General features: G+C 39.0%; 1 protein-coding gene across 2 annotated transcripts in view; it reads right to left on the bottom strand.

Moving 5' to 3' along the window:
- ZFPM2 (zinc finger protein, FOG family member 2) overlaps positions 1-1329 on the bottom strand; it is a 479524-nt gene extending 478195 nt beyond the window's left edge. For both annotated transcript variants that reach the window (XM_081258034.1, XM_081258035.1), the window contains exon 1: positions 889-1329. In XM_081258034.1, the coding sequence (XP_081114160.1) occupies positions 889-928 (40 nt within the window). In that variant the 5' untranslated portion in view covers positions 929-1329. The remainder of the gene's footprint in view (positions 1-888) is intronic.
- Between the last annotated feature and the right edge of the window lie 20426 nt (positions 1330-21755).

The raw sequence follows: 21755 nt of genomic DNA, 5'->3' as shown, positions 1-21755 counted from the left end.
AAGTTGGCCGAGTTGAGCTCTGCGGGTTTGTGCGTTTCGGACAGGTGCCTCTCGCCCCGCTGTGTCCTTTCAGTACCACCCAGGCCCCCGGGGGCTCGGGGGCTTCAGGTCACGCTCTCTGCTGCGCCCAAGCTGCCTTGAACTCCCGCCTTCCGCGCTGGGAAGCGACCGGCGGCCCCTCCCAGCGAGGACTCCCGGCGCCTGCAGGGCCCGAGGTAAACCGCACGCCCGCTCCGCAGACCTCCCCGGCGACGCGAACTGGACGGGCCCGGAGCCCCCGGCCAGACCCGCCCGCCGCCAGTCCCGCGCCCGCAGGGCGGAGGCGCAAGGCTGCCTGCTGCAGAGGCGCGAACTTTTACACCTACTTTTTGTTTCGCTTCGGCTTTGGGATCGCGACCCAGACACTGATTTTCCACCGCCTGGGGACGTTGTCCCCCTCGCCCCGAGGTCTCGACCAGCTGTTCGGAGAACTAAGTTCTCACCCCCGGTTGCTAAAAAGTGGTCCCCAAGAATAGCAGCCCGTCAAACGCAACAACAATGACAACAGCCGCGCTAGTAACAAATCTCCTAAATGAGTGGGGCTGCCCAAGCAGGCTCCACGAGACAGCAGCGCTAACTGCGCGCGGGGGTCGGGTTAAAAAGGACCCCGGAGCGCGAAGGATGAGCCGAGCAGGAGTGGGCTGCTCGTCGCAGCCGCTGTCTTGCCTGGCGCTCGGGCTGTCCGTGTGTCTGTGCCCGACTAGTTGTCCCTCCAGCTGCTCAGGCAAAGTTTGACAAATCCCGGGCAACGGGAGCTTATTTCCCCGAGTCTCCCTCCCTTTTCCCGCCCCGCGCGCCCCCCTCCTCAGAAATAATCCCACCAACTCTCGGCGCCCCGTGCAAACTTACGTTTGATCTGCCGGGGTTTGCTCTGCTTTCGCCGGGACATTTCGGCGGCGGCCGCTGCCACTGGGGCTCCCGCGGTGCCCGCGGTCGGGGCTGCCGCTCCCTCGGCTCCCGCCGCCGCCGCCGCCGCCGCCGCCGCTGGCCAGGCTCGGCCCGCCGCCGGCCGGACTCCAGGTGCTCCGGACGCGCGGGATCCGGGCGCTGGGCTCCTCCGGGAGCCGCGGATCCACGTCTGGAGATGAGCAGGCAAATGAGGAGAGAGAGGGGGGCAAAGAGAGTGTGACAGTGGGGGGGGGAGTGGGAGAGCGATGGGGGAAATGGGAATTTTCGAACGAATGTACAGGGAGAGAGAAAAGGGAAAGGGGGCCACGAAAAGAAGGAAGAGAAGGAGGGAGGGAAGGGAGAGCGAGCAGAGGGGAGAGGGGAGGAGAGGGGGCGGAAGGCGCGGGAGGAGGAGCGCGCTTGCTCTCCCCTCTCTGCGGCTCGCGGGGCAGATACTCGAGCGCCGCCGCCGCCGCCGCCGCCGCCGCCGCTCCGGGCCGCGCAGCTCTCGCTCTGCCGCGGGAGGTGGCGAGGCGCGGGAGGGAGGGGCGCGCCGGGGCTGTGGGGAGGGGGGGCTATTCCATCAGCGAAAGGAGGATTGGCTGCATCCAAAGCCAGTCCGGATGCAAACTAGGGCCCTGGCCTGGTCGCGTGGGGTTCAGGGGAGCGCGGCGGGGGGTTGGAGGGACAGAGGGAGGCGTGGGGCGGGCTTGGAGGGGGGCCACCTTCTGCAGTTGTCACCGCGTCAGCTCTGGGCTTTTGCCAGAGCACCCCTCCTCCTCTTCCCGGCAACTTCTTTTCAACAGCCCCTCTGATGGACCCCAACTCTCCTTCCTCTCTCACGCCTCGCCTATCCAGCGGGGCACAAAGAAATCTCAGTCACTCCATAAACTTTGTGCTTCCAGTTATGCCGCCCCCTTCCCTAGCCTCCACCCTGCCCTTCCAGCTATTTGGCAGGAAGGTTAGGCCACTGGCAAAATCCTCTGCGAGATCCAGCTGATCACAAATGCCAGCTGTATGTCTTGGGGCCAGTTAAGTCCTCTCCTCTGCCCAGGCTCTCAGGAGACCATTTCATTGCTCTCAAGGTTCCAAGGAGACCGCTGCGGACGCGGACCATCCCCCCACTTGGCCAACACGGCTGGGATGCTGAACAGCGTCCTAAAAGTGCTCTTTCTCACCTCGAGTTTTCATTTTAGATTGTAAAAATTCCGAATTTGGAGAGAGGCAGATATTTTTCTCCCATCAGAAAGGAGGACCATTAGCTAGGTGATTACCCTTGTGGGAAAGGAACCATCTCTAATCAGAATACTAACTTTTTGAGGAAGTCTGTGGAAGTTCTAAAGTCCCACCCCCGCCCCATAATCTTTCATTCTTTTAGTTCTTCTGCCACAGGGAAGCAACCAGCGACTAATAAAAGATTTGATCTTGCCATAATTTCCCAAGCAGGTAAGACCCAATAACTATTTCATGGTTCTTTAGCTTTTAAAGTTTAGTTTCATTATTATTCAATTATTGTGTGTGTAGTATGTCGGAAACTGCAAGACAAAAGAACAAATTTTTAAGTGATTTGCATAGTTATTATTTTGGCCAAGTTAAGCTGCATGAGGCTAGCTTAGTTTCTCATAGTTTCATATACACTGAGTTTTAAATATATTCTCCCAGGTGGACTTGAAGGAGGCGTCTATCCAAGAGACGGTGGAACTGGCTGCTTTACGTAATCAGTATTTAGTTGCAAACTCCACTGCCGTTAACATGTATGCACCCGACATTCCCCCCCAGGTTGTGAGGTCATCCATTCTGATCTGAAATCGAGCCCCCCTTGTTTGGTTGACTAACATGGGTGTGAGCCCCGCCAAACTCCACACGTTAAAAGGGTCTGGAGGTCAGCAGAGAGCCTGGGCTGATTGAGCATAATGCAGGCTGTTCAGTGTGCAGGAAGCACTGTAATCAGTGTCATTGATAACCCCATCAGGACATCTTCTGGAAGGTGTAAAGAGTTGCCCTGCGAAAGGTATGGCTGAGAGAATGTTAATACAGAGCTGAAGACCAATTGTGAATTTTATTACATTACCATTAGTACTACTACCGCAGAGCTTGTAAGAATACATGGTTCTTCGTAGTGGAAAATGCACTAAATGACAAAGTCCCTCCCCTGAAGAACCAACAAATTAAAGCTGTAAGTACCATGAAAAGCAGGGTTATTTGTGTTTGTGTTGTGGAATGAATCAGCAGACAGAACTACAGATTTTTGCCTCCTTAATTTCCAATTCGTTACAATTAAAGTGGTATACTTAGAATTGAATTATTATATATTATGGTTTTTAAAGATCTTTTTATAAAACTGGCTGTCTTTTTTATATTACCCAAAAAGAATGCCCATTGGAATTAAAATATCATAACAGTTAATGTTTCTTTTGGCATTTGAAATGGTTAAATATGCAAAGCAAAAGAGAAACAAATAAATATTCACTTTAAAAGCTGAAAGGAGCAAAAGTCAGAGAATTCAAGGCAAGATTGATAAGATAACCAGATTACAGTATTAGAAATAAATATAGCTCATCTAAATTTATAAATAGATATATTATTCTGGTCAATATAAATGAATTAAACTAAGGAATATTATTACATTTTGTGTTTTCTCATCATTTTTAATGAGAATGTTAATGATATTTAAAGTTTAATTTTTCTTTTTCTCATTTAATTCACTAAGGTTATAAAATAAAAAGATAGCAAAACCTATAAGCAATTATCTCTGTCCAAATGGATATAGCAGCTCCAAACCACAGCTACATGACTATCAAACAATGATTACGAAAACCACAATTGAGAAAAGCATCAGGGAATGATATTGCAAAACCACAGCAACAAATGTGTCTGTGATATTGAAAACCACAATTCACAACTAATACCCTGTGTATCGCAAATTACTATTTAACTATAAATGTGAAAATGTATAAGTAACAGCACAAAATAATTTCTCATTTACTTGAAAATGAATTATTCACTTTCTAGACTCACTGATTTCATCTCTATATAATGGTTCATTTTGAAAAGTTTCTTTTTTTCAAAGACAAATCATTTTAAATCACATAGGTAAGTTACTTTAAAAGCAGAAAATATGTAACTTTTAATACCATTTCCTCAAATGCTAAAAGAATTGATTTGAAACCAATCTGAAATAAAGCAACATCTACTTCAGTCTAGCTTTCTTCATAAAATTCTTCAGGAGCAGAAACGGATGGAGTGGAAACTGTTTATGGAAAAAAACAAAGCTTCGAGTATTCTATTACACCTTCAATGAGAATATAATTATATATTCTCAAATAGTCATTTTAGCTAGAAACCATACATCTGACAGTAAAATGAGTCACCAGTACCAAAACAACTTTAATATGCAAACCAAATGTTTACTTACAAATAAATAAAAGAATATTATTTGTAAGTTTATAGAGTTTCCAGATTTAGCAAATTAAAATACAGGATGCCCAGTTAAATTTTAATTTCAAATAAGCAACAATAAATTTTTTAGGATAAGTATGTTCCATGCAATGTTTGGGACAAACTTATCCTAAGAAATAATTGTTGTTTATCTGAAATTCAAATTTAACTGGGCATCCTGTATTTTATCTGGCAAACTTGTAAGTTTAGCATTTTAGCAGTTTCACAAATTTGTGGTTATTTATAATATTGTTTATGGAAAAGGTAAGGAAACCCTACAGTGCTTCCTAAAGACACAGATATACTTAATTCTTGAACATCATATTTTTTAGGGAAGGCAAGTAGAAGGAATAAATTTCTGTACAAAAATTCTTCATTTGGCACAGTACCGAAACATGCTCTCAGTGTAAATGGATTGCATTCAGGTCTGTCTCACTCTTGAATTTGCTTTTAAAATGTGCTTTTTTTCCTCTAAGGGATCAACAAATTGATAAAGCAACCTCCCAGGCCACATCTTATTAGGCAGCAAGCTGCCTCCTTTATTATGAGAATAAACAATATTCAAAGGCTTCAGAAAGACTTAATTTTTTGCCCTTGTATCCTCACCAGAAGTTGAATACAGTTTATCTGCCTTAATTTAAGATTGTGGCACTGAATTGAAGAAGAATGCAGTATGAATATAGTGTTTAGTGTTTGTGTATCTTTATAATTTCAGCAGTTTAAAAATAAAAATCAACAAATTCGTCAAAATGGCATTTCCTAGGTTACAACTATGAAAAGGACTGTCTGCTTACTTGTGAAGGAGCCAAGAGCTTTGAAAACATTCAGTCAATCTAGATCCGAGGTTTAACTTGGTCTTCATGTAGATGGTCAATCCCCTTGACAGAAGTATGCATGTACAAAAAATTTACTAAAGGGCAGGTCTATTGAATTAATCAATTCATCGGATTTTCAAAAATATCTGTGAAAAAAAATCTCTAATCCAATATGCATTAAGAATGACTATTCTCTTTGTGTAGAATTTTATAAGGTACTGAAAACCAAAATGTGGATGATTTAAGTTTTTATTCTTTGCAATCACCCTTTATGTCCAAATTACTATTCTGACAGAGGAAAATCATAGGATGAACTCTATTACCAAAAAAAGTATTTGTTGCTAAGTCTGTATAATGCATAACACACCTCCAAGTACAAAATAAATATTGAAGGAGTAACACCCCAAATTTTAGAAGACATCTGTTGATTTTGCCTGCCTAGCATCCATCCCTCTTCTTCTGGAAGTAATGCTGTGATGTCTTTTGAAGAACTCCTCCTGCACATCTTCTCTTTGGTCATGTAATGCAAGTGTGGCCTTCCCCAATCCCCTAGTCCCTGACCAATCAGAATATTCCACGTGTTTGTCTCTAGTGTTTGGCGCAGTGGTTCAAATTGTTTCTATGAGAGTCAGCCCTGGAACTTTATCCTGAAACCACTGAGGAAAGGGTGCTTCTATTCGGCTGGTGTTGCTACACTGGAAGAATGCTAACCTAATATTGCTGTTGGCCATCCTTGGTGGAAGAATCTGTTTTAGAGGACTAATTCTGTCTTATCTTCTCTCAGGATCTGATTTTTGGGAAATCCAAACCAAGACACCCATCAACATTCCAATACTACTTTTTTTGGTTCCATCAATATTACCTATGTGTCTACATAAACATTAGAGTCTTGGTCATTTCCATTATATTGTATCTTCATCTATTTGACCAGGCTAATCTCTATACACCTTTGTAGTCCTAGTATAGATGTCATTTTTCACAGGAAGATGTCACTGACCTCCCAAGTCTTAGTGAGGTATCTCTTCTCAGTTCCATAACACCTTCTCTGTCGGCATAATATCACTCATTGCATTGTATTATATTGGCAGTTTAAATACATATAAATTCAATCCTCACCAGCCCCCTCCCTGATCTACTACACCTAACTAGATAGTTTGTGAGGGCAAGAAATATGTCTGTCTTTTTCAGAACTATATCCCTAGGGCTGGACACATTGAAGCTCCTAACATAATTACTGGAAGGAACAGTAAGGTCAGAATTATCCTGTTTTTTCTGGGGACTCCTACTCTTTCCAATCCTTATCCACATAGGCACAGGTGCAAGAAGTGGCAACCATGTTTGTACAACGTGACTCCATGCTCCTGATGGCGGATACATGGACCGAGGGGAGTACCTGACTCAAATATGGCCAATCAAGTCCCTCCCTCAGGAATCTAGAGTTAGTATTAAGAGTTTCATCTTTACATGGGCTAGTCTCTTGAATGAATGAAAAGTAAAAACTCTGGAATTATGGCATGGTTACCACCCTGTGAACAGAGTAACAGTGACAGTTTGCCAGTGGAGAGAAAAAGAAATAAAACAAATGTGCTGAGATAAGTAGAGCTGGGAATATGAAATGGCATCCCACGTCCTGTTCCAGCCCCTTCATGGGCTTCTGCCCTTCCCGTCACTGAGATACTATATCTCCTTAAAATAAATTCCTCCCCACCTTTCTTTTTAAAATTATTTTTGGCCTAAATTAGCATGAGTTGATTCTTGTTACATTCAAGCCAAAAGACAAAATGAGCAATCCATGACTTCAGTTAGCTTAACTATTCAATAGCCCCCTTGATCTGCAGTTTTGCTCTCCATGGTTTCAGTTACCAGTGGCCAACCTTGGGCCCAAAATATTAAATGGAAAATTCCAGAAAAAAAGGAAATTCATAAGTTTTCAATTGCATGCCATTCTGAGTAGCATGATGAAATCTCACAGCATCCCACTTCATTCCCCCCCACCCCACGTGAATCATCCCTTTGTTCAGCGAATCCCACCAGTCACTTAGTAACCATGTTAGTTATCAGATTGAACCTTGTGGTATCACTGTGCTTGTGTTCAAGTCACCATTATTTTAGTTAATAATGGCTCCAAAGTGCAAGAATAGTGATGCTCGAATTCAGATGTACCAAAGAGAAGCCTTAAAGTGCTTCCATTAAGTGAAAAGGTGGAAGTTCTCAATAAAGAAAAAATAATTGTATGCTAAGATTGCTAAGATCTACAGTAAGAAGGAATCCTCTATCCCTGAACTGTGAAGAAGGAAAAAGAAATTCATGCTAGTTTTTCTGTCATACCTCAAACTGCTAATGTTATGACCACAGTGCAGGATAAGTAGTTATGATGGAAAAGGCATTATATTTGTACACTTAGATATTTTGAGGGAGAGAGACCACATTCACATAGCTTTTATTACAGTATATTATAATTGTTCTATTTTATTATTAGTTATTGTAGTTAATCTCTTACTGTGCCTTATTTATAAATTAAATTTTATTACAGGTATGCATGTATAGGAAAAAGCATAGTATATATAGAGCTCAGTAATATCTGTGGTTTCAGGTGTTCACTGGGGGTCTTGGAATAACCTCCACAGATAAGGGGGGACCACTGTGCTTAGAAATATCAATTAACTGAATTTTCTATTTTCCTACAGAAAAGTTATATAAAAGTACTATATTAGTCTGGGTTCTTCAGAGAAACAGAACTAATAGTATATATACAGAGAGAGAGAGAGATTATAGGAAACTGACTCACAGTAGAGACTGAGAAGTTCCTGGATCTTCAGTTGACCCAGGAGAGTCTGAATTTGAAGGCCTGAAAACCAGAAGAGCTGATGGTGTAAGTTCCAGTCTGAGTCCCAGTATGAAGGCTGGAGGAGACTGATGTCCAGGCTAGCAAACAATCATGCAGAAAGGGAATTCTCACTCTGCCTTTTTGTTCTAGTCAGGCCATCAATGGATTGGATGAGACCCACCCACATTAGGGAGGGCAGTCTGCTTTACTCAGTCTGCCAATTCAAATGTTAATCTCATCCGAAAATACCCTCACAGACACACCCAGAATGTTTTACCAAATCTCTGGGCAATCAGTGGCCCAGTCAAGTTGGCACAAAAAAAATAACCATCATAAGCACTTTTGATGATATTTTTTTCCAGAGCAACCGTGAAATGGCAAAGAATATTCTTAGGAACGTTAAATGGGAAATATACAATTTTAACATAGATAAATAAGGATGTTATCAATTACTGACTTGGGGCATTCACTTCAATCAGGGGTAAAAGGTAGCATTTTGAAATGCAGAGTTCCTTAAGGGCATGATGACGGATTGACATGCACATCTATAAGCCTCCTGATTACATTTATTCTGTCCCCAGATGTCTGATTTTATTTTCAACTTTACTTTGCCACATTTGAATAACCATCTAACAGATTACCTTGCACATAAATTTTATGAATGTTGTTATAATTTGCATGAATAATGTTTATACTTCTGTGGTAGATTTTATTTTCCAACCTATAACTTTTGCCATAAATTTCTAAATGCAAAAGAAGAAATTAAACAGCTTCTTGAGAACACTTGCTATATGTACAAACTTAATCAAATCAGTTATCTTTGCTTTTATCTACTTGTCAAAGTGTATTAAAATAATGCATTAGGAGTGGATTTAGGGTGAACTGAAGATGTAGGATTATGAATAACCATGCTAGGGCATACTGATAATGAAATCATCTAAAAGAAGCTGAAAAGGCTAATTATATCACTTTAAAAATGTATCTTTGGGCTTCCCTGGTGGCGCAGTGGTTGAGAGTCTGCCTGCCGATGCAGGGGACACGGGTTCATGCTCCAGTCCGGGAAGATCCCACATGCCATGGAGCTGCTAGGCCCGTTAGCCATGGCCGCTGAGCCTGTGCATCTGGAGCCTGTGCTCCGCAACGGGAGAGGCCACAACAGTGAGAGGCCCGCGTATGGCAAAAAAAAAAAAAAAAAAAAAAAATTTATCTTATAATAAAAATTAAACTATATGACTAATATACTCCTTTAAAAACTATTTTTATTTTGACTAAACCAATAGATGTACATAAAGGTCAAATAGATTTCCAAGACTTATAATAAAAATATTAGCACTCCCTTATCCTACTCAACAGCCCAATGACAATTCCTGCTCCCAAAGGTATAATCACTGTCAAATATTTTTTAGCTAATTCTCCTGATGTTCAACTCATATTTCTAAATAACGTGCTTTAATACTTTAAAAATTTTATTAGTTTAGATATTATTGACCATATCACTATCTACTATAAAAATATGAACATATAATACCTTATACATCCCTAATACACACATTATTCAAAATTTTTGTTAAACCGAAAGTTTATATTTTGTTAACAGTTAATCTGTATAGGATATGATGATTGCATTTTCTTTCGATCTCTTTGTTTTTCCTGAAGTTAATAATTACTTTCTTTGTCATCTTCTTAGTTTTCCATGACCTATCACCATTTTATCTCCAAATTATTTGCTGGTGCAATACAGTCAAGTACATTATTACATCAGTACATTCAAAGACAGATAAATTAGCCGGTCATTTTCTTCCCCCCATGCAGGTGTCCTTCGAAGCTTCTGTCCTGCTCAGTTCTAGACTAATTTCTGTCTGCAACTAAAACTTCCTTTTCATCATCTCCTGAGAATTCCCTTAATTTTGTCCTGTATTATATTCTAGATTTCCTGAATATTGTGTCTTCCTCTTTCATGGTTTACTACCCCCTTTCTTTTTTTCTCTTTCCCTCCCTCCCTCCCTTCCTCCCTTCCTTCCTTCCTTCCCTCCTTCTTTCCTTCCTTTCATCCTTCCTTCTTGTTCTTTTCATTGTTGTTATTGAGTAAAATTTCATGTAGCTTCCTGAGACAATTTATGTACAAAGTAATTTTTTTTTAGTTTTGGCAAAACTAAAATTTTCTTTATTCTACCCTCCTACATGACATATAGCTTGAGAGAGTATAGAATTCTAGGGTGCAAATTATTTTCCATGAATTTTTATTTTATTTTTCCAGTTTTATTGAAATATAATTTACATATCACATTATATAATTTTAGGAATATAACATGATGATTTGATACACTTATATATTGTTAAATGATTACCACAATTCAGTTAACACCTCCATCACCTTACATAATTACCGCGTGTGTGTGTGTGTGTATGTGTGTGTGTATGTAGTGAGAACATTTAAGATTTACTTTTAGCAACTTTCAAGTACACTATACAGTATTGTTACCTATAGTTATCATGCTGTACATTAAATCCTCAGGACTTATTTATTGTATAATTGGAAATTTGTACCCATGAATCAGCATCTCCTCATTTCCTCCACTCCCCAACCCATGGCAAACACCATTCTACTCTATGAGTTCAGCTTTTTTAAATTCCACACATAAGTGATATCATACAGTATTTGCATTTTTTCTGTATGACTTATTTCACTTAACATAATGTCCTCAAGTTTCATACATGTCATCTCAACTGGAAGGATCTCCTTCTTTCTCGTGTTGAATCCCTTCCTCGTGTTGAATAATATTCATACATGAATATTCTTCATTCATTCATCTGTAGACAGACACATATTGCTTTTATATCCTGGCTACTGGGAATAGTGTGGAAATGAACATGAGAATGTGGATATTTCTTTAAGATTTGATTTGATTTCCTTTGGATATATACACAGAAGTGGGATTGCTGGGTTACATGGTAGTTCTATTTTTAATTTTTTGAGGAACCACCCTACAGTTTCCATAGTAGATGTACCAATTTACATTTCTAGCAATAGTGTACAAGGATCTCCTTTTTTCCACATCATTACCAACACTTTTTAATCTCATGTCTTTTTTTATACAGCCATTCTAACAGGTGTGAAGTGATATTTCATTGTGGTTTTGATTTGCATTTTCCTGATGATGAAGGACGTGAAAATCTTTTCAAGTACTGGTTGACCATTTGTATGTCTTCTTTGAAAAAATGTCTTTTCAGGTCCTCTGCCCATTTTTTATTGGATTGTTTGGTTTTTTGCTATTGAGTTGTGTTCCTTATATATTTTAATTATTAACCCCTTATCAGATAGGTGTTATGGAAATAGTTTAACCCATTCCATAGGTTACCTTTTCATTTTACTGATTGTTTCTTTTGCTGTGCAGAAGCTTTTTAGCTTGATGTAGTCCAGTTTATTTACTTTTGCTTTTGTTACTTGTACATTTGGTGTCATATCCAAACAATCATTGCCAAGACCGATGTCAAGGAGCTTTTCCCATTTTCTCCTAGTAGTTTCACTGTTTCAGATCTTATGATTAAGTCTATAATTGATTTCAAGTTAATTTTTGTAAGTGGTGTAGGAAAGGGGTTCAATTTCATTCTTTTGCATGTGATTGTACACTTCCCAGTACCATTTATGGAAGAGATTATCCTTTCTCCATTGAGTATTCTTGGCTTCCTTGTCACATATTAGTTGAAGCTAAATGTGAGAATTAATTTCTGGGCTCTAAATTCTGTTCTATTGGTCTATGTGTCTATTTTTATGCCAGTACCATGTTGTTTTGATTACTTTGTTGCTTTGTAATATAGTTTGAAATCAGGAATTGTGATGCTTCCAGGTTTGTTCTTTCTCAGAAATGCTTTGGCACTCTGGAATCTTTTTTGGTTCTATATGAATTTTAGAATTATTTTTTTCTTTTTCAGTGAAAAAATGCCATTGGAATTTTGAGGGATTGCACTGAATCTATAGATGGCTTTGAATAGTATGGATATTTTAAAAATATTAATTCCTTCAATTCATAATCGGAGATAGCCTTCCATTTATTTTTATCTTCAATTTCTTTCATCAATGTCTTATACACTTCAGTGTGCGGATATTTCACTTCTTTGGTTAAATTTATTCCTAAGTATTTTTTTTTGGATACTATTGTAAATGGCTATGTTTTCTTATGTTCTTTTTCAGATAGTTCATTGTTAGTGTTTAGAAACACAAGCAATTTCTGTATATTAATTTTACATACTGAAATTTTACTGAATTTATTTATTAGGTCTAACAGTTTTTTGGTGGAGCCTTTGGTATTTTTCTAAAAATAATATCATATCATCTGCAAACAGGCAATTTTACTTCTCTTCCTTACTGATTTGGATGTCTTTTATTTTGTTTATTTCCCTAATTTCTGGCTAGGACTTTTAATACCATGCTGAATGGAAGTGGTAACAGTGGGCACCTGACCTCAGAGGAAAAGCTTTGTCTTGTTCCTGACCTCAGAGGAAAAGCTTTCAACCTCTCACCATTGAGTGTGATGTTATCTGTGGGCTTGTCATATATAGCTTTTATTATGTTGAGGTATGTTCCTTCTTTATTCACATTGTTCAGTCTTTATCATGAAAGGATATTGAATTTTGTCAAGTGATTTTTCTGCATCTATTGAGAAGTTCATATAATTTTTGTCTTGCCTTCTATTCATGCTATGAATCACACTTATTGCCTTGTATATGCTGAACCATCCTTGAATCCCAGGAATAAATTGCACTTGATCACAGTGTACGATTCTTTTAGTGTGTTGTTGAATTTGGTTTGCTAATACATTGTTGGGAATTTTTACACCTATATTCATTTGGAATATTGGCCTGTAGCTTTCTTTTCTTATAGTGTCCTTATATGGCTTTGTGTCAGAGCTGGCCTTGTAAACTGAGTTTGGAAATATAGCCTCCTCTTCAGTTTTTTGGAAGAGTTCAGGAAGGATTGGCAATAGTCTTCATTTATTTTTTTAAATTAATTGATTATTTTTTGGCTGTGTTGGGTCTTCATTGCTGCACTCAGGCTTTCTCTAGTTGCAGAGAGCAGGGACTACTCTTCGTTGTGGTGCACGGGCTTCTCATCGTGGTGGCTTCTCTTGTTGCAGTGCACGGACTCTAGGCGCGTGGGCTTTAGTAGTTGTGGCATGTGGGTTATATAGTTGTGACTCATGGGCTCTAGAGCACAGGCTCAGTAGTTGTGGTGCACAGGCTCAGTTGCTCCATGGCATGTGGGATCTTCCCAGACCAGGGCTCGAACCCTTGTCCCCTGCATTGGCAGGTGTATTCTTAACCACTGCACCACAAGGGAAGTCCCAGCAATAGTTCTTTAAATGTTCGATAAAATTCACCAGAGAAAACTTTTCGTCCTGTGCTTTTCTTTGCTTGGAGGCTTTTGATTACTTCAGCTCCTTACTAGCAATTGGTCTGTTCCTATTTTCAATTTCTTTATGATTCATTCTTGGTAGGTTGTATGTGTCTAGGGATTTGTCCATTTTCTTTTTAGATTATCCAGTTTATTGGCATATAATTGTTCACAGTAGTCTCTTATGAGCTTTTGCATTTCTGTGATATCTTTTGTAATGTGTCCTCTTTCATTTCTGATTTTGAGTCTTCTCTCATTTTTCTTAGTTAGTCCTTATTATTTCCTTTCTTCTGCTAATTTTGGGCTTAGTTTATGCTTCCTTGTCTAATTCCTTAAGTTGTAAAGTTAAGTTTTTTATTTGAGATCTTTCTTTTGTGTAATGTAGGAACTTACCACTATGAACACTCCCCTTAGTACTGCTTTTGCTGCATCCCATAAGTTTTGGCATGTTGATTCTCCACTTTTGTTTGTTTCAAAATATTTTTTTAATTTTCCTTTAGATTTCTTTCTTTACCCACGAGTTGTTTAAAAAAGTGTTAATTTCCACATAGTTGTGAATTTTCCAGTTCTTCTATTGTTATTCATTTCTAGTTTCATTACATTGTGGTCAGAAGAGATACTTGGTATAATTTCAGTCTTCTTAAATTTGCTGAGACTTGTTTTGTGACTTAACATATGATCTATTCTGGAGAGTCTGTGTGCACTTAAGAGGAATGTTTGTTCTGCTAATGTTGGATACAATATTCTGTATAAGTCTGTTAGGTCCATTTCATCTAAAATATAATTCAAGTGCAACATTTCCTTATTGAATGTCTGTCTGGATGATCTATCCATTTGAGTGTGGGATATTGATGTCCTTTCATATTCTACTATTATTTTTGTTGTCTATTTCTACCTTCAGATCTGCATTTGCTTTGTATGTTTAGATCCACTTATGTTGGGTGCATATATATTTATGATGTGTTGACCCCTTTATCATATATAATGAGCTTCTTTGTCTCTTATTACAGTTTTTGACTTAAAGTCTATTTTTTCTTATATAAGTATAGCTACCCTTGCTCTCTTTAGGTTCCACTTGCATGGAACCCATCCCTTCACTTTGAGCCTATGTGTGTCCTAAAGCTGAAGTGAGTCTCTTGTGGGGAACATATAGTATTTTTAAAAATCCATTCAACTACTCTATGTCTTTTTTTTTTTTTTTTTTTTGCGGTATGTGGGCCTCTCACTGTTGTGGCCTCTCCCGTTATGGAGCACAGACTCCAGATGCGCAGGTTCAGCAGCCATGGCTCACGGGCCCAGTCGCTCCGCAGCACATGGGATCTTCCTGGACCGGGGCACGAACCCGTATCCCCTGCATCAGCAGGCGGACTCTCAACCACTGCGCCACCAGGGAAGCCCTCTCTATGCCTTTTAATTAGAGAATTTAATCCTCTTACATTTAGAGTAATTATTGATAAGTAAAGAGTTAATAATGCCATCTTATTAATTATTTTCTGGCTTTTATATAATTTCCATCTTCCTTTCTTCCTTTCCTTCTGTCTTTCTGAATTGATGATTATCCATAGTGGTATGCTTTTATTTCCTTCTCATTATCTTTTGTCTGTCTACTGTAGGTGTTTGTTTTGTGGTTACCATGAAGTTTACATAAAACATCTTGTAGATATAACAATGTTTTAGCTAATAGCAACTTAAGTTTGATTGCATACAATAACTCTGCCTTTTTACTCCCCCTTTTTAATTTTTTGATATCAAAATTTACCTCTTTTTAAGTTGTATATTTGTTAACAGCTTACCGTAGCTATAGTTACTTTTAATATTCCTTCCCCTTAATCTTTATACTAAGTTGTTAACACACCATCATATTACAGAATTCGTTTTTTAATCTGCCCATATACTTACCTTTACCAGTGTTGTATATTTTCATATGTTTTCATGTTAATAAGTAGAGTTGTTTTATTTTAGCTTGGAGAACTCCTTTAATCATTTTTTGTAAGGCAAGTCTAGCGTTGATGAACTTCCTTAGCTTTTGTTTTCTATGAATGTCTTTATCTCTCCTTCATTTCTGAAAGACAACTTTACCAGATAAAGTATTCTTGGTTGGAAGTGTTTTTTCTCTCAGTACTTTGAATATATGATCCCACTGTCTCCTGGACTGTAAGGTTTCTGCTGATAAATCCTCTGATAGCCTTATGAAGTTTCCGTAGTAAGATAAGTTTCTTTTCCTGCATTTAAGATTCTCTCTTCATCTTTGATTTTTTACTGCTTTAATATAATGTGTCTTGGAGAAGATATTTTGAGTTGAATTTGTTTGGGGACCTATGACCTTCAAAAACATGCATGGCCAAATCTCTCCCCAGATTTTAGAAATTTTTCAGCCATTATTTTTTAAAATAAGTTTTCTGTCCCCTTCTCCCTCTCCTCTCCTTCTGGAACTCCAATACTTGGCAGATTGGTTCATTTGATGGTATATCACAGATCACATAAACTTTCTTTGCTCTTTTTCATTATTTTTTCTTTGTTCTCTGAATGGATAATTTCAAAGTGTCTGTCTTCTGTTTCTTATATTCTTTCTTTTGCTTGATCCATTTTGTTGTTGATACTCTCTATTGTATTTTTCATTTCATTCATTGCGTTCTTTTTCCTCAATAGTTTTATACTTATTCTTTTTAATGATTTCTATCTCTGTTAAACTTCTCATTTTGTTCATGAATTGTTTTCCTGATTTATTGAGTTGTGTTTCTCTATTTTCTTGTAGCTCACTGAGCTTCCTTAAAACAGTTATTTTGAATTCTTTATTGGGTAATTGGCAGATCTCCATGCCTTTGGGGTCCATTACTGGAAGATTATTATAATACATTTGTGGTGTCATGTTTCCTTGATTTTTCACACTCCTTGAAGTCTTGCATTGTTTACTTCACATTTTAAGTAGTAGTCACCTTCTCCAATCTTTACTAACTTTGGAAAAGAATTACCTTCTTTCAGGCCTACTAGGGATTCTGAGGTTTTCTTTAGATATACTTTCTCTACACTTCTTGCTCCCTCTTGTGGCAGAATTATTAAGCTTGTAGGCTTTCTCTCCATCCTGCTGCACAGCCGGCCAATTACTGACAGCTTCCTTTTTGTTTACCCAAAGGCAATGTTAAATGTTCAAGTTTGTGGTCACTTTCTCACCCACAGATTCTGTTCAGCTTTCTGCACATGCTCACTAGCTGTCTGCCAAATCTTGCTCTTGCTACCTTCAGGAGCTTTACAGGGAGCTGGTCACAGGATGGAGGTGTGTGGGTGTGGTGCACAGTGTGCTATGGGTGCCCATGTGCCAGTTAGGGGGATTCATGGGTGAGGCACCCCAACAGCTATAGTGTGGGCCTCCTGATGGAGTCCATGATGCAGTTTAGTGGGATCCATGTTCCTCTGATGCATTTTGAGCCCTGGCTGCTGTTCTCCCAGCTGCCTACCATTTCCAAGTCCTACAGCTTATGACTCAGTATTCCAGATACAGTGAGAGAGAAATGGGCCTCTGGTAGCATCCCACTCAGCTGGGGAAGCTGGGCACTCACTCACGTTCTCGTTTTCCTTCATGGGAGAAGTCACAGACTGAGAAGGGTTTTCTTGGCACTGAACTGTGCCACCTAGGGGGAGAGGTGATGCAGGTAAACTCAAGCTGTTTCTCTCACCCTCTTCAATTTGTCCAGTCTCAGATATTTTGTTCCAACAGTATGCTGGAACTTATCTATCGGACTCCTGGACTTCCACAAAGGCTCTCTCATCCATGGGTGATTGTCTAAGCCAGTGTTCTCCAGGGCTTCTGTTCCATGGGCCAGTCCTAGAGCCAGTTCATGGGCCACTTCAGGATCCACAACCAGAAGCAAGATCTGTTTGCTTACTACTTAATGCACAGGTGCACAAGACTTTGGCATGTGCTGCTGGATCCCACAGCTCCCACAGAAGCACTTTTTTCTGTGATGGATACCAAATTGTTGTTGATGGAGGGATTCCACAAGGGATATCTTATTCAGCCATCTTGATAATGTTACTCACCTCCCTCAATTTCTGAACACAGTACTTCATTGACTTCCATTTCCAGTGTTGTTCTGAGAAGCCTGACACCATTATGATTCCTTATCCACTGAATGTAGCCTGTTTCCTTCCCCCAGTCACATCCTGGACACTTTCAGGATCTTCTATTTACCCTCAGTCTTCTGAAATTTAATAATGTGAAAATATGTTGCCTCATCTTATTGAGGCATTTTAGTCTAGAAACTTGTGGTTTGCCATCAGTTCTGATCAATTTCCTTGTATTATCTCTTTCTCTGGAATTATTGTTATCTTGAGTCTCCTTGAATTGATACTACTGTTTTCCTTTCTTCTTTCTCTGGCCACTTTTCTTACTTTATGGAAAATTTCTTTAGCTTTGTCTTCCGAATCTTCACTGCAATTTTTATTTATGTAATCATACTTTAATTTTTTAAGCTTCCTTGTTTTCTAAACAGTTCTTTTTCAGTATCCTGTGCTTGTTTCTTCTTACCTCTCTGCTGCCAGTAATTATAGGTTTCCTTTTTTGGAGATTTCTTTAGTTCCCTGAAAATTTTTCATTTCCTCAGTGCTTCTTTATTTTTTTTCTTTCACATTAGAATTTTTCCATACATCCTTGGTTATCCTTGGTTTTGTTTCTAATATTACTGACACACTAAAAATATTATTGGAAGTTTGTGTCTATGGATAGAGTGGAGCTTGAGTAGTGTGTGTCAAATGGTAGGCTTTGTGTGATAGGGCAGGGACCTTGATGATGAAGGTTCCTGTCTATATCTCTAAGTGTTTTCCTCTTAAGTTCAACACAGAACACCCCCAGAGAAAAATTATTCAATCCTTAGTCAGGCAAGAGCTTTAATATCTCATTGTTCAGTGTGTAGACTTTCATTTTATCTCTACCTTGAATACAGTGCTCTCACCTTCAGTTAATATCACTGAATACAAAATCTCTCTGGTTTACCCTCTAATGAGTAGGTCTCAGCTTTCAGCCAGGTATGTGAAGTTGACACCTGGCAGTGTGGTGTGGAAGGAAATTTAGAGGTATCATTGATTCTTACACAGACTTTGCACCAATCCTTGTATTTCCAATTGCACCTGCATCCCACTTTCAGGGATACCTGTTATTTGTATACCATACTTTTTCTCTTCTTTTCACTCTCAGTTTTCTGAGATATATCCTTAAATAACCTCCTCATAATGTATACATATGAAATAAAACTCCTGAATCTTTATGTATGTGAAAATGTATTTCTTTTGCTCTCATCCTCAGTTGATAGTTTAGCTGGGAATACAATTCTAGGTTTAAAAATCATGTTTTTCTCCTGATAAATTTGAGAGAGTATCACTCTATTGTCTTCTAGCATTCCATATTATTGATTGGAAATCTGATACTAGTCAGAAAACTTCGTATGTTATCTATTCCTTATTTGTTGATGCTTTTATTATTTTCCCATTAACTTGCTGTTCTGGAATTTTACACTTATATACTATTGAACATTATGAGTTTCAACCCAGCAGTAATCTTTCCTCCAACATCCCTAACAGAAGCCTAGTTTCATTGAGATAACTGCTCCTCCTCCATACAGCCCTTGTGATTCAATTAAACTTGCTTCCTTTCTACTCTAGGAATGATCTTTAATTAATTCTAATCTTATAATATGATCTCATCCCCCTTGTTAGTGATTGTTTTAGGAATGGGCAAGGGGCACAATTCTAGAAAAAGGGAGAGTTGCTGGAGGCTTTTGGGAGAGTCCTTTATTGCTCTTAAGAGAGAATTATTGGGAGCCTGTTTCTCTCTCTCCTTTTGGAAATAGACAAAGAAGAATATCGCATCACTTGCTTCTGTCGTTCATTTTTAACAATGAGGAACACTATGTCTAAAACAAAGCTAAGCCACAAAGGAGAACAGAATTCAAATAAAGCTGAAGCCTGATCCTACTAGGCTTGGACATCTGCTTTGCTTTTAGATTCCCTGTTATAAAAGCCAATAAGATTTCTTATAGTTTAAGATAGTTTCTATTGTTTTCTTGTTACTCAAAGCTGAAGGTGTCTTAACTGTTACTAAGTTGTAGAAAAGTCTTTCATCTTTCATTCTTGAACTGAGGTGTCGGAAATATGGACGGGGAACAGGATTGCCCCCCTGTGGTGTAATTTAATAGTCAGACTTTCAGTTTAGTCAATAGCATTACTTCCACTCTCTTTGTTCCTGACTGTTCTAAACCTTGTGCCTCTTTAGGTGTCATATACATAATATTGTCATGGGGTCTAGAGACAGAGTACAAAGCTATGCCATTTTATAGCTAGGTAATATTTGCATGTTATTAAATGGCTTTGTGCTTTAGTTCACTTATATTTAAAATGGAAATATAAGGGTATCTACTGCAGAGGATAGTTGTATTAAATGAGTTATTTTTTATTTATTTTATTTTATTTTTTTGCGGTACGCAGGCCTCTCACTGTTGTGGCCTCTCCCGTTGCGGAGCACAGGCTCAGGACGCGCAGGCTCAGCGGCCATGGCTCACAGGCCCAGCCGCTCCGCGGCATGTGGGATCTTCCTGAACCGGGGCACGAACCCGTGTCCCCTGCATCAGCAGGCGGACTCTCAACCACTGCGCCACCAGGGAAGCCCTAAATGAGTTATTTTATGTAAAGTGTTTGGCATGTAGAAAGTGCTGTTTAATTGTTAGCTACTACCAAATTACTCCAAATCTTTTATCCTCTTCATTTTTAGCAACAGTACCCTAACCTTGTTCAAGATGTTCAGTTAGAAGTACTAATTTTCTGAAATTACCTTCCAGCTAGATTTGGCTGTGTAATGCAGTTCAGACCAATAAAATGCAAGCAGAAAACTACTGGAGGAGGCTTTGAAAGAACCTAAAATGTTTTTGCTCAACAGCCAGAATGTATCTTTTCTTCTTGCCCCACCCCCTAGTTTATATCTGGAATGGGACACGATGCTTGGATATACAAGAGCGTCTTGCAATCATAAGAAAAAAATCCACACACTTTGGAAGGAGAAGGAGCCAGTGCAGGAGAAGGAGCCAATGCAGATGACCTCCCTTAGCAATATATCAAAGGAGGAGCCAATGCAGATGACTTCCCTTAGCAGTATATCAAAGGAGAAGGAGCCAATGCAGATGACTTCCCTTAGCAGTATATCAACCCTCAAGTATCCTGGAATTCTTACTGTATGAGGAAGAAAACACCTGTTTTGTTAAGCACTGTACTGGAGTTTCTGTTACATACGGCCAAAGGCAGTCCTAACTGCTACCCATAAGACCTTCCAGGCAGGGAGGTATGCTCTTCTTGACTTCTGAAATCTTGATTTTAGGGAAGTTATTTTCTTATTCTGATTTATACTTCAACAGATTTCCATCCTCTTTTCATGTTTTAGACATTGCTTAGTTATCTACAAATAATTTCAATAACTTCTTCCCATCCTCCTTACCTTTAAGGTACTCCTTTTCTATCCTCGTATTTTCTTCTCTAGAGGAAAGGGAAATAACAACAATAATACCTAACCTGGGGACTGTGAACTTTAATGCTTTTAGGAGCCATGGGCAATGTAATAAATGAAGTATCCAGATATAAGATACAGGGATTGGTGAGAACTGGAGACATGGAAAATGTATGACCTTGTTAATGATGCTTAAATACAATTAAAATAAATAAATATTGTATCACTCAAAGAATATATACCTGTAGGCCCAATGTAATGATAGACTGCAATTCTATAAACTCTGAATCTGATTTAAAGACATGTATAAATGTTAAAGAACTCTCATACTTACTGACCTGCAATGCACATTTTCACTCAAACACCAACATCAGTAACAACAAGACAACACACAATTAAGACCTTTTAAAATTAAAGGTCTTTAGCTAAAATACTTCCACTTGTTTTTTTCTAAACAGTTTTTTCCCCTTTTTGAATTTTGACTGCTACAGAAGATAATTCAGTAACTCTAATATTACACTCAATAGGCAAAACAAACAAGCAAAATCCCCTCTGTGGGGGTTGCTATGACTTTGGAAGAAAACCAACCAGGAAAAATGTGAGATAGCAAAATGTGCATTTCTCACTCCCATGTGTTCTCAGTTTCTTTCTTCTCCTTGGCTTAATATATATGTTGAGGAGCTGCATTATAGTAATGGCTTTCAGCCTTGTAAAACACTTTAAAACCCTAATAATAAAGCGGTTGTTACTAATGCTACCCAGTTTATGCACATAAACCACAGGTGTGTACCCTGACTTCCTATAAGTCTGTACCTGAATGGAACCAACAAGAGACCAGGCCTGTGTTGCTCCTATTTCCTATACAGGTGA

This window comes from Mesoplodon bidens (assembly GCF_964165515.1).
Source record: "Mesoplodon bidens genome assembly, chromosome: 16".
Classification (NCBI taxonomy): Eukaryota; Metazoa; Chordata; class Mammalia; order Artiodactyla; family Ziphiidae; genus Mesoplodon; species Mesoplodon bidens.
Note: the sequence above shows the minus strand (reverse complement) of the source record. Positions and strands in the feature narration are given on the sequence as shown.